The following is a 12,866-nucleotide window of genomic DNA, read 5'->3' as shown; positions in this document are numbered from 1 at the left end:
GATGTATAAAAACTAGAAATAATCGTATTGACAAACATTGCCAATCTGAAAATAGGCAGCCTTTTCTAAAGCTCCCATTTTAAATATTGGTCTAATACATATCAGTGCTAACTAGAAGAAAATAATTCGAGGATGTTGGGTGAATATTGACATTTATTCTAAGTTGCTAGTGATGTAAAGAGTTTCTACTGGGTAGTTTTTAGTTTACATATCCTGATGTTGAGGGTTAGGAAACTTATAAGGAAGACATCTCATGGGGCATGCAGAGTATATTAACCTTAACCACTACTAATTTTTCTAATAAGCTATATACAAAATTTTTTGCTATAATTTGTTATATTCGCAGCTCTAAATTTAAAACTCACGCCAAACTCACTCCTGGAAGATTAAAAAGAGAAAAGGTTTATTTTTTTGCACTTTTCAAATGGTCGTGTAAATGCAAATGATTAATTTGAATTATCCTCTAAAGCAAAAGAATTAAGAGCTATTCTATTTTAAAACTGTACAATTCTCCATCACGGTCTAGAATCTTAAACAGGTGGAATTTTGCACTATTTATAGTTTTCCAGCTTGATTTCTAATTAATATACCTACAGGATCGCAGATGAAAATAGGGCTTTCTCTAACTTTTTTTGGTATTATACTTATTGAAATATATATGATTATGCATTAAAAATTTTAGGATCTGTCTATATATCTACTTATAATTAATACCTATATCTATAACTTTATATTTAATAACTTCCATTATCTTTGATGAAAAACAAGAATTGTAAACAGTAACTATAGTGCAAAACTTGAGAAATAAAGCCACGTTCTTTTTTTTAAAAAATATATTTTTTCTCTTCATTAATTCTCATTTAGAATGATCTTGGAGGCAATGACTGCTGAAGATTGAAAAAATGCTAAATATATATCTTCAAACCCCCTTCTCAATACCTTGGCTGATTTTAAATAAGTTAAGGCCATGTTTTAATAATAAATTTAGGAGAAACAAGTTAAGTGTCGAATAAAAAACAAAGATAGCCATTACCTCTCAAGAAGTGGCAAAAGTGATCACAATATTATTGGGAAATCTTCAGGCATATTTTTAAAATTTAATGCTCCATAGTGAACATTTAGGTGGAGAAAATTATTTTTAAAAGATAAATTCGGTATTTTTACCAAATTATACAAGTTATGTTCTTTTGGAAGATCTAGTTGGTTGGGTTTTTTTGTTTTTTTTTTTTGTTTTTTTTTTGTACTTTAATAAGAATGGAAAGAATATTTTCATATTTTCTAGAAGGTTCAGGTCACAAATAATCAAAGGAGGGAAGGGATTCTTGGAAGGTTATGTATCAGAGCTTGCCTGGGTGACTGCAGAGTCAAAGCTTTATTTTAGAAATGAGAACTGTGATTCTCCCAAGAGTGTTTAGGCACTATCAGAATTGTTTTGTCATGCTGATTATCTGTCATTCTGGGCAGGAAATTATTTATATAGACCAGGCACCAAGACTAGGCTCTATGGAGAGCTACTCTGTTTTATGTTAATCCCTTGGGTTTACATATCAAAGAATGCCTGTAAAATAATTAGCAGGTGACTTTATTTCCTAAAAATCTACATTGAACATATGTAAGTCTTGAAACATATTAATTCTAGACCTTTTCCTCATAGAAATAGTACAATATAAAACAGTAATTTAGAAATAAAATTGCTTGACAAATTTTGGAGTGTGTCTTAGGTGAATTGTAACTTATATAGGTAAACTTCCACATTTCTATTTATATTAAATGTTACATCATATAGAGCTCCAATTACATTGAAATGCTACATCATATAGAGCTCCAATTACATTGAACATTGAAAGTTTATACTGACAACTCAAAACTTAAAAAGTAAAGCACTGTAAAATAATTACTCCTTTGGTAATAAGAAGCTTTTGACATAAAAATGTGTATTAAAAATATCCAGTTAAAATATAACCGTCCAAATCTTAGTTATGTAAAGCTCTTAGAACTCAACTGGCAGAGATAAGTGCCACCTAAGTATTAGCTATACTTATTTAGTTACTCATTTTTCAAGAAGGAGCACTAAAACTATCTTCTTTATTCGTTGACCACAAATCTCCATTGTTTCATGACCTTACTTTGGCCAGAATTGGAAATCTGATTTAAAAAAATAAATAAATAAGAAAGAAAAGAAGAAGCCAACATGATAAGCAACAAATATATCTCCTTGTTTTAATTCAAACAATTCGTGTCTTTTTCTGTGAATTTCATAGTTCATGACTGTTGTCTATTTTTCTATTGGTTTACTTTTTTTTTAATTTTGATTCATTATATATTAAGGATTTAACACTTTAATATTTTATTACAAGTATTTTCGCTAATTTGTCCTTTGCTTTTTGATTTCTTTTTGCATAACAGAAGGATTACATTTTAATACTATTAAATTTCTCTTTGTGATGATTTGGGGGCCGTATCTAAAGAGTTAGAGGTTGCTGGTCAGTTCGTGCCTCAGTGCTCCTTAAACAGGCTACCACGAAGGGCAGGAACTGTAAATGAGGATCTGAAATTTAGGGGAGGAGTTCAGATTGTGGTGTCTGACTGTCACCTCTCTAGAGCGTCATGAAAACATGGATGCAGATGAACTCTTCTGCACAAGAATGGAGATAGAGAAAGGAAAAAGAAACTGTTGGAACAGCTTATTTGGAGGGAGTGAGAAGAGGAGGCTGAGTTAGCAAAGCTGATGTAGGAGGGCGACCCAAGAGAGGGGAGGATGACCAGGAAATTCTCACAGCCGAGAAGGAAGGAGATAGAAATCATACGTGTATATGCAAAATGATCTTACATCCTGTATATTTTTCTTATGCCCTCCCTCAATTACACCACTGTCATGATTTTGTAAAGTTCCATAACAACAATCAAAATTTTATAGGGAACTCACACTCAATTTTAATGCCCTCTCTGTGCCTGGGAATGATGTTAACAGGCCAATACTTCACCTTTGGACATTGGATTATAATCATTAAAAGTTACTTACCTGGCTTCGCTCAGATAGGGAACTGGGAACTGGCTCTGGTCTTTCTGTATGGATTCAAAATTGAAGCTGTGTAATAGGCGAGATGCCAAAAAATGGGGGGAAATCTGAGAGAAATGGGGTCACTCAGAGGTTCAAAATGTAGTGTAGACTAATGAGTGATCTGAGTCTTCAGAACTGAGGCCAGCCTCTTCCGAGGGATGGAAATAGGGCTGCCCATTCTCCTCCTCTTGTTTTGTTTGTTATCCCTGCGATTTGTGTGTGGACAGTATTTGTGCGTGCTCTGATAACATGCCTAGCATTGTATTTGTTTTTCCCTGTCAGGGAGCAGAAAGAAAAATCCGAGACGAAGAGAGGAAGCAGAACAGGAAGAAGGGGAAAGGCCAGGCCTCCCAAACCCAGTGCAACAACTGTGAGTGTCTTGGAGAGGGGGTGAGCTCTACCGGGTCTACTGGGGAATAGGTAGAAAGCATGGGTTGCGGGTAGAACTATGGCTTGCTTTTTCCTAGCAGTGAAGATACAGTGAATCGTTACTGTGAAAAGCAAATAAAATCAATGATCGCAGAGTATTTGAGCTAAGAGGAACTTTGTGATATCGCGGAGACAAACACTTTCCATCTGTGGACAGAGAATCTAGGACACAGAGAGGGACAGGAGAGTGTGAGGGGATCTGCCTTAGGAGGGTCACTCAGAGTCCAAGTTCTTTCTGTTGGCTTGGCAGTGAGAGAGGTGGGGATCTTTTCAAGTGTGTTCACATTTGAAAAGCTTCATCGGAGAAAGTCATGGAGTTTAGCTTTGACTAGAACGTGAAGTTGAGAGTTCTTAGTCATGCACAACCCTCTCATTTTTGGGTTTTCGGTCATATCCAGCCTCAGATGGAAAGTTGGCAGCCATACCTTTACAGAAGAAGAGTGACATCACATACTTCAAAACAATGCCTGATCTCCACTCACAGCCCGTCCTCTTCATACCCGATGTTCACTTTGCAAACCTGCAGAGAACAGGACAGGTATGACTTACCTCCTAACATCTACTTGCCATTCTTCCGCGGGATTGGTAGAGCCTTAAGATAGAATTGCTTCAGGCAGCATTGTCCTTAAGAATAAAAACCATACTCCATGCATTCAACAAAGAATCAGTCATACTCTATAGAAAATGGATTTTTATGGAAAAAAATGTTTCAGGAAAGGAGACCAGCTTACTAAGGGGAAGAAGTAAATGGGCAGATATTAGTGAAGTGCTGACAAAACAGCGAAAGGGGAAGAAAGTAAGAAGGCCAATAACCTTTGAGTTTTGTTTCGTTTTAGTTTTGTCATGTGGGATTAGCCTGATGCAATAGAGCTCCACCTAATGGTAGGAAATTGAACTACACCTATAGTTTCATTAAGTTGCACCTATTAATGTTTCCCTTAGTAAATTAACAGTTCCCATTGAACAGGTAAATAATTTAACACTAAAAGAAAGATGAAGTTGTAGGCAAGGCTTCTAAAAAACAATTTCCATCTTCTAGGTGTATCTACAAGTGAAATGAAAGAGCCAATATTCAAATAACCTAAGCATGTTTCTTCCAGTCTAACTGCTTAGACACTCATTCTGTTAATAAAAACCTATTAATGTTTCCCTTAGTAAATTAACAGTTCCCATTGAACAGGTAAATAATTTAACACTAAAAGAAAGATGAAGTTGTAGGCAAGGCTTCTAAAAAACAATTTCCATCTTCTAGGTGTATCTACAAGTGAAATGAAAGAGCCAATATTCAAATAACCTAAGCATGTTTCTTCCAGTCTAACTGCTTAGACACTCATTGGAATTGGCCTTAGTCTGGGAGGAGAAGTCAAAATTGGCGTCACTTTCCTTTTTGAGAATATTTTGTCCCCCACTGTTGTTTTGATACGTATGAGACAAAGCACTTATACAACCAGGCTTTTCATTGCTGTTCGTGACACAACATGGAACAAAACACCCACAGCTTTCTCTTAGAGCGCTTCCTACTAGAAACTAATTTACCACTTCCGTTTTGTCTTATTTGTTTGATAGGAACAAGGGCAAAAAAGGGAAAGGAAGACTGTTACGATTTATCAAGATGTGAGGGCCAGCACCACATTTTAGTTTTTAATTCCCAAGAACGTGGTGATCTGTGTATTTACTGCATGGGATTTTGTGGAGCTAGGTTTCCATGCCTTCCAGAGGAGGGACAGTTGAGTTAAATTGTTCTTAGTATTTACTGTCATGATTCTGGCTTCAGCTCCGTGATAGCCTGGCCTATTCTTCTGGCAACATTTCTGTGAATTATAACAAGCTGTAAGTAAATCTTGAGAGAAAAAGTGACCCGACCTGGCTTCTCACGCCTGTCAGTCCTTTGGTCTCACTTGCCCGCTCTGTGTCCTGAGCTGGGCTCCTAGCCCGTGGCTGAATCAGAAGGAAAGAGCAGCTTCGATAGTTTGTTGGTTTCAGCAGCTGCAAAGCAGCCCAATCAGCGTCCCCCCAGACCACTGGTGAAGTTAAGTCCTGTGATCTGGGATCTATCCTTGCAAAGCCTTCGGGCTTTTCTTGTGCACTTGGAATCAGAATTAAAGAATCAGTGAGGGAACCTGCCTGAGCTCCGAGCAACAAAGGATCACTCAGCTGTGCCCTGGAACAATGTGCAAATATTCTGTGGTTGATCCACTTGCTTGGCCAAGGAAGAGCACCCACCCGTGGCTGGTTGGAACTTTAAAGGCTGCCTTTTCTTAGAAGAGCTAGAAGCCTAGGAGATGGGTCCAGAGGCAGGAGGGAAGACGGTGGTGCCATACGATTAGAAGCGGGCATGGGGCAGGATTTGGCATGCTAAATAAGAGCCAGCAATGGCAAGTCAAAAGATGGGCCAGTTTTACCATGAGGTGTGGAGTGGGGGAGGGAGGCAGGCAAGAGTATGCGGCTCAGTAGCCATTGGTAGACGTAAGCCTTATTTAGAAGCAGTTACATCACAGCTCTGCCCACCTGCAGGGCGGGCAGCCCTCTAGTTCACGGGCAGCAAGATATCCTCAAGCCACACTAATGGCACATTGGCCATGGTACAGGGATTTCTGGTCACCCAGGGACATGGACAGGTGGGGTAAGGATCTTCACTGTCAGTCCACATGTACCCCCCAACCCCCTGATCTCACTGATTCACATGTAGATTGGAATATTCATCAGACAATTATTGAAAACTAATATGCGAGATGAACCCAGTGCACAAGAAGTACTGAGACCTTCAGTCTCCCTCTCCTCACGTTAGAGCCCTGATACTTCCCTCAGCTTTTGTCTGGAATGCCTTTAAAAACAAGTGATAAGGGAGTTCGGGAGAAATTATGGGGCACAGAGCCATCATCCTTCTGGATAGTGTGTGCTCTGCAGGTATCAGCCTTCCTCAGAGCTTGTGAACCCAAGGAGAGCAGCAGCCCTCCCTCACAGCCTCCAGAACAGACTAGCCAGTTGTGGTTTGTAAGCCATCTTCCTACAAATCACAGGAGTTCTTGGTAGGAATTCAGGTTCCCAAATTCCAGTCCTGGTCTCTTCAATTAAATTCTCTGAAGGTCGTTCCAAGAGTTTGCATTTATGACAAGGTCTCCAGATACTGTCTGTGCACTCTAAAGTTTGAGGAACGCTCTCTAAAATTAAATTAGTGCAACGAGCCCTACAACTGATAAGGAAGAAATAGTGCATCGTTACACGAACGGAGGAGAAATGGCAATGCAAGGACGGTCATAGGGACAGTGTCATAGAAGCCATTCAGGAGGCCGGAAAACACTTAAGAGAAGGCTGCTTCCATCTTTGGGTTACCAACCAACTTTGCGGAGAGCTGTCCCTTACCCTGCCTTATAGCTGAGCAGGGCAGATGCATTACGACACATTTAGAGAATCCAGCAAAACACAGACTGACATCAGGAACTTTTTCCAAAAAATTCTAGTGATGTGGTCAGTGCTATGGCTCGGGCTCCTCACTTATGACAAGGGTCATTTTGTATGCATCTACATGGACAGTCCCATTTCGTCCATCACAATGACAGATGCTCCAATGCCAGGACTGAAACTAGGGATGGCTGGGAGGAAGCATCTTACCTTCATTGTTTTCTGTTTAAGAAGAAACAAAATATACAATACGACAATAGACATAAGAGATTTAAGAAGGAAAAGTTCCCCTAGGAAATCTGAGCTAATGACCAGAGTGACTCATTCCCAGTGAGTTCCAGGTAACCAGCTCTGTTACATAACCTAAGCTTAGGCTTGGCGGGGTCCCAGGAACCGCCAAGAGCCTTTGAGAATGTTTGCAGGGAGAGTATCCATCTAGACACAGCTGTTTCTCTCCCAGGCAAATGGGGCAAGGACAGTGACAAAATGTACTAGAACCAGAGGCAACTTTGAAATTAATTCGTAAGTGTCCAGTACTAACTTGGGGACTGTTCTTTACTCAAATGAAAATGGTCCTGAAACACACAGATGAAGCTCATGGAAGGCCCACAATTAATTCTTATAAATCATTGGGTCAAGAAGATCTACGTATACAGCAGAACACCCCTGGATCTCTCTTATTGCCTCATAAAATAATAAGAATGCTTCATAATTTCTTTAATTCTGATTCTGTTTGCCACCATGCTGCTCACCGAGAGTGTTTTCTCGAAGATCTTCCTCTAGCCAGGAGCACCTTCAAGAGCTGAGTGACCTTTCCCAGCTTGAAGACCATCGGCTCCTTAATTTCTGTGGTTGAGGGATGTCAGGGTGACCCCTGTGTCCTGGGGTTGCTGCTGCACTCATGGGGGACCCTCTTGCTCCCCTCCCGTCGCCGAAGCACAGTGTCGGGAGTCAGCTCACCTGTGGACTGGATGGGACTGCTTACTCATAGGCTCAGCTCTAGAGTGCTTCTAAACAATGGTTTTTATTTTTAGATCCTGTTAAAATATTTCCTTATCGTCAAAAGCAAGATTTGGCTTAGGGCTGTAGGTAATCTGATCAGACTGACTTGAGCTGGAAACAATCAGATTTTCAATTTTATTTTACTAAAATATAAGAATTAACCCTAGAGAGAATGGGAGGGTTAAATTTGTGTTTTCTTACACACACACACACACACACACACACACACACACACACACACGGCGCATCCTTAAACAGATTTGTCTTTTTTTATGAGACAGTGCAATGCCTTAGGAAAGTCTGTGCATCACGTAATGTATTTCCATTTCTTGTCTTTGACCTACAGTAAGCCTATTGTTTTGTTCCACAGGTGTATTACAACACGGATGATGAACGAGAAGGGTAAGACACTCAGTTCTTTCACTAAACCACCCAAAGTCAGTTCATGTCAGTAGAAGTGACTCTTCAAGCAATGGATAACCGTGGGAGGGAGGTGGGACCTTCCTCTCAGCGCCAGACTCAGAGTGGAGAAATGCTTGATTCTGGGTGGTATCTAAGAGGAAGTCTGGGGGAACGCTGTTCTCCCTCCAAGCCTCTTTCCCGCTCTCTCCTTCCTAAGATCTGCCTTTGAATAACTAGCTAGTTTTCTAAGTGGCATACCTATTTACCAATCACCCAGTTATTGAAAATTTTTTCCGGTCCTGACATAAGATCAAGCTGAACTTGAGGCAAAGCCAAGCAGACAGCCTGCCTTGCTGTTAGTATTACCTGGGCTACCTGCACATACCTCCTGAAGCCCTCGTGCTGGGAAGTGAGCTGGGTGGGCTAGTGAGGCTGGGTTGAGTGGGGCTGGGAAAGCTGAGGACCTTTTCATTGTCCTTAGGATTGTAGATAAGAGAGGGTTTACTTAAGGTCACCCAAGGTTCCCAGTGTCTTGCACATCAAGTATCTGCATAGTGTTTTCTATCCATAACTCATAGACACCTAGAATTTTAGAGCCAAAAAGGAAACTTCAATGTCGTTTAGCTGATCCTCTTTCTTAAATAATGCAACATCTTATACCACATCCTTGAGAGGCTAGTTTTTCATTGAATAGGCCCACTGATGGGAATATTCTGACTATTCTCACTGTGTGCGAAGTAGCTCATTACACTGCTGAATAATTCCAGCCCCGAGAAAGTTAGTCTGTCTGTTGAACTGATGTCTACTTTCTCTTGACTTTGGCTCTAGTTCTGGTCTCTGGACAAGTCTGTTCCTTTCCTCACCATTCCAACATAATTTTACCCCTCAACATCTTAATTCTCCCTCCAGGGGATACCACCAAATTTGTTAATAATCTCTTTAAAATTAACTCTCAGAAATATGTGTGCTTAAAAGCAGCACATGAATTGGAGATTACATGGGGATAGTTTCTTCTTATGACCTGGAGGCTGTTTTTCTCTTAAAACAATCTATGACTACATTCACTTTTTAATGTCTCCATACATTTCATATATGTAACTAAAGTCTCGGTTTGCATTACATGTGTGTAACTAAAATCTAGAGGTAATCCAGGGCTTCCAGATTCTTATGTAATTAATGTATTTACTAATATATTTACTTCTAAAACATTTCAAGGCAGAGTCAGTGGAGCAGATGTTGCTGAGCTCATTTCCTAGAGCAGAGGTGGGCAAACCACAGCCCAAGGACTGGATTGGGTCTGCCACCTCTTTTTGTACTGCCCACAAACGTTTTCAAATGATTAAAGAGATCCAGAAGAATATCGCATGACACGTGGAAATTATATGGAAGTCAAATAGAATTTAATTAATAGAATAAATAGAATTTCATCGGAGCTCGGCCATGTGAATTCCTTTCTGTCTTGTCCATGGCTGCATTGGTGCTATCGCAGCAGGGCTGAGTAGTGGCAGCAGAGACTCTGTTGCCTGGAAAGCCTAAATGTTTGCTAATCTGACCCTTCATGGAAAAAGGGTGCCACCTTCTGTCCTCAAGGATGGAGAATCTCAAAGGAGTCAAATAATTTCCCAGCTGATTAGCAGTAGAACCTCCTCCAGCATCTGACCTCTAAATTCTGAGTTCTAAATTTTCTGAATACTTAATTCGATTGTTCTTTTTATCTTGGCACGTGAGTAATATATTTCCAGTGGCTGGAATAAACAGAAATGATTAGTGCTATCAATTCTTATCTGTTACTCACATATTTTACAAGGGACAGGGTGGCATCATGGGAAGAATGTTGACTCTGAGTGTAGGCAGCCCACGTTCCCCTCCTGGGCTGCGGCTGACCAGTGGGAGGCCTTGGGCTGGCTCCTTGACCTCTGGGTTTCGGTTTTCTCAATTATAAATTGAGGATTTTATCTAAGACTATCCCTAAGATCCTGTCTCATACTATCATTATATTATTCTCATGGGAAAACTTAGCATCCTGAGTGAGAAGTGCCCAGGACCTGAATGCTACTTCATGTATAGACCTCGTTTAGTCTACCTTGGCCTAGGTCATCCTTCCTTGCAAGTTGGAAAATTTTACATGGCCCGTTGACCTACTTCTAACTCCTTTGGCTTGACCTCTCTGTAAGAATTACCCTCTGTTATGGCATAATCTTGAGGCCCACAGCCCATTTCTTACTCTGATACATTTTCTGATTAGAGATCAGTTGAGCAATATGGATGGCCTTGGAGCCTCCATGTTATTGTATAGCAGGTATTTGGCTATTGTTATATGTAAAAGTAGTAACAGTCACTGAATTCTTGGTTGGGCACTGTTCTAAGTGCTTTATATGCATTATTTCATTGAATTCTCCCAAAATACCTATGGTGAAGTTGGTATTATTACCTCCACTTTATAATGAGGAAATCGAAACTTCAAGAGATTAAGAAACTAGTTCTAAGTCGCACAGCTGGTAAATGAGAGAAGCAGGATTTGAGCCCAGGTCTAGATGATAGGTACCCTGTCACCCAACTCTCTTAATTCTTGATCTGTGGCTGCCAAGGAGGCATCAAGAAACAGGCCATCATTGTGATAGCTTTCTGGCCATGACAAAGGGACACCCTTGGCACATCTGTGGAGTGCAGGACCCAGATTCTGACAAGCCCAGGTGAGTGTACCTGGCAGAGGGGGTCAGTTCACCAGCCCTGAGGAGTTCCACCTTTACTGGCATTTGCACATCTTCCATCAAGACTGTCCCTGGCCAGTTCTTCACTCTGCCAGCTAGGCGTAATCACATTAGTGTGAAAGCATCTAAATGAGTCTTTGAAAGCATCATTCAGGCAACTGCCAGCTGCAGGAGAGGCACACCAGAGCCCTTCTCCCTGCAACTCTGAAGCCAGAGTGGTGGTCAGACAAAGACTTGTTCACAAAGTAGGAGAGCTTTTTAGCCTGAAGTGTCAACAAAACTGAATGCAACGAATGAGAGAAACTAGAGAAAATTAACATGAGGTAAAATGGGGAGCAATCAGCAGCCAACTGCGTAAACTGAACAAAAAGGGAGCACCTATTTGTTCCTGCCTTCTTGTCTAATGATAAAGTATTTGAGGTGACTTCAAGTGCTGAATTGGAGATCAGCAGACCCTATGCAGGTTTATTTTGTAGGCAGTGGATACAACAGTTAGATACAGAGGCTTTTGGACATGAGTTCTCAGCAGCAAGCCTCTCGCTACATTTGGGAGTCAGCTGGGGAGCTAAAAGATACTCATGAACAGGAATTTTGATACAATTGATGTGGGATGCGGCTCAGGCTTGGGGACTTCGAATAGTCCCTAGATGATTTTAATGCTCAGCAGTTTTGAGAACCACTGCTCTAGAGCCTGTCAGCCATGAATTGAATCTGGTCTTGATCTTACAAGCTCTGTGACTTAATAGAACAACCTTATGGACCCTCAGTTTTCTCATCTAAAAATAGCAAATAATAATACCCACCTGCTAGAGTTATTATAAACATTAATATATAAAATGTCCTGATACCTGAAAGTGCTTTTAAAAAAATCATAGCTATTTTTATTGTTAAGATTCCTTGTCAGGCCCTGAAAAATGATATTTAATTGAAAGATGGAAAAGAGGGAGATGAAGAAGAATGGAAAGAACAAACCAAACAGAAAGAAGGTTCTGTAGAGCACGGGCCCTTTAACCAGGAAGCCATAGAATGGCTCTGATGGGGAATAATATGTAGATTAACATGCAAATGTCATGCACAGCGAGAAATTCCATTTCTGTTATTTCTGGTGATCTGGTCTCCATCTCCATCTGATTTCTAGTTCCTGGAAATCCCTTCCTACGTCGATCCTCTGTCCACAGTGGTCCCCAATGAGGTGCCCCCTGTTCCAGCCTGCTGTGAAGTCCCTTTAATCTCTGTGGCTTCTGCAGTGCATCTGGGGCATGGGGATCTTTGGCAAGTTTGGGCATCCCGGTGTCTGGAGGACAGTGGTCTTCCTCCAAGATCCTGCCGTCACTGTGGGATGCTGCTTGGGATCCTTGGACCTCAATCCCTCTCCAAGAACTTCTGTTGTCCCCTTGCTTCTTCTCAAAGGCGCACCACTATCTCTCTTGGAGCCACCTTGTATAACTTCCTCAAAGGCCGAGACTGAGGAAAACAAAAGCCAGAAGAAGACAAAGTTGGGAAGGGCAGCTCCGTAGACTGGTTCCATCCCAGCTCAGAGTCAGCTCCCCAAAGCAACTTCACTTATTAGATTCTGAGTGACTCTGGCATAAGTCCCTGCCTTTCCTCTGGCAGGAGGGATGGTCCTGCAGATGCTGCCGGACCAAACCATGAACCTAGTTATCGTGCTGCTGAGAAAAGAGGCAGTTCTAGATGTTCCTCTTCCGTGGAAGCCAACACTTCCATTAAAATTCAGTACCCTTTGGGGAAGTTAGTGATTATTAACCTATCACCAGTGAGTGCATTTAAACAACCTGATATTAAACCTAAAAAGTCATCACCCTGTGTTCATAGCACAAAACAAAATTACTGAAGAATTC

At 40.9% G+C, this 12,866-nt stretch overlaps 1 protein-coding gene across 5 annotated transcripts in view; it reads left to right on the top strand.

Annotated features, from left to right (window-relative positions):
* Positions 1–12,866, top strand: part of GRHL2 (grainyhead like transcription factor 2) — a 152,920-nt gene that overhangs the window by 110,912 nt on the left and 29,142 nt on the right. For all 5 annotated transcript variants that reach the window (XM_039853623.1, XM_039853622.1, XM_039853626.1 and 2 more), the window contains exons 10-12: positions 3,344–3,431; positions 3,889–4,028; positions 8,265–8,296. In XM_039853623.1, coding sequence (XP_039709557.1) covers positions 3,344–3,431; positions 3,889–4,028; positions 8,265–8,296 — 260 coding nt within the window. The remainder of the gene's footprint in view (positions 1–3,343; positions 3,432–3,888; positions 4,029–8,264; positions 8,297–12,866) is intronic.

Source organism: Pteropus medius, unplaced genomic scaffold, assembly GCF_902729225.1.
Source record: "Pteropus medius unplaced genomic scaffold, Ma_sr-lr_union100, whole genome shotgun sequence".
Lineage (NCBI taxonomy): Eukaryota > Metazoa > Chordata > Mammalia > Chiroptera > Pteropodidae > Pteropus > Pteropus medius.
This window is presented reverse-complemented; position numbering and strand designations above follow the sequence as displayed.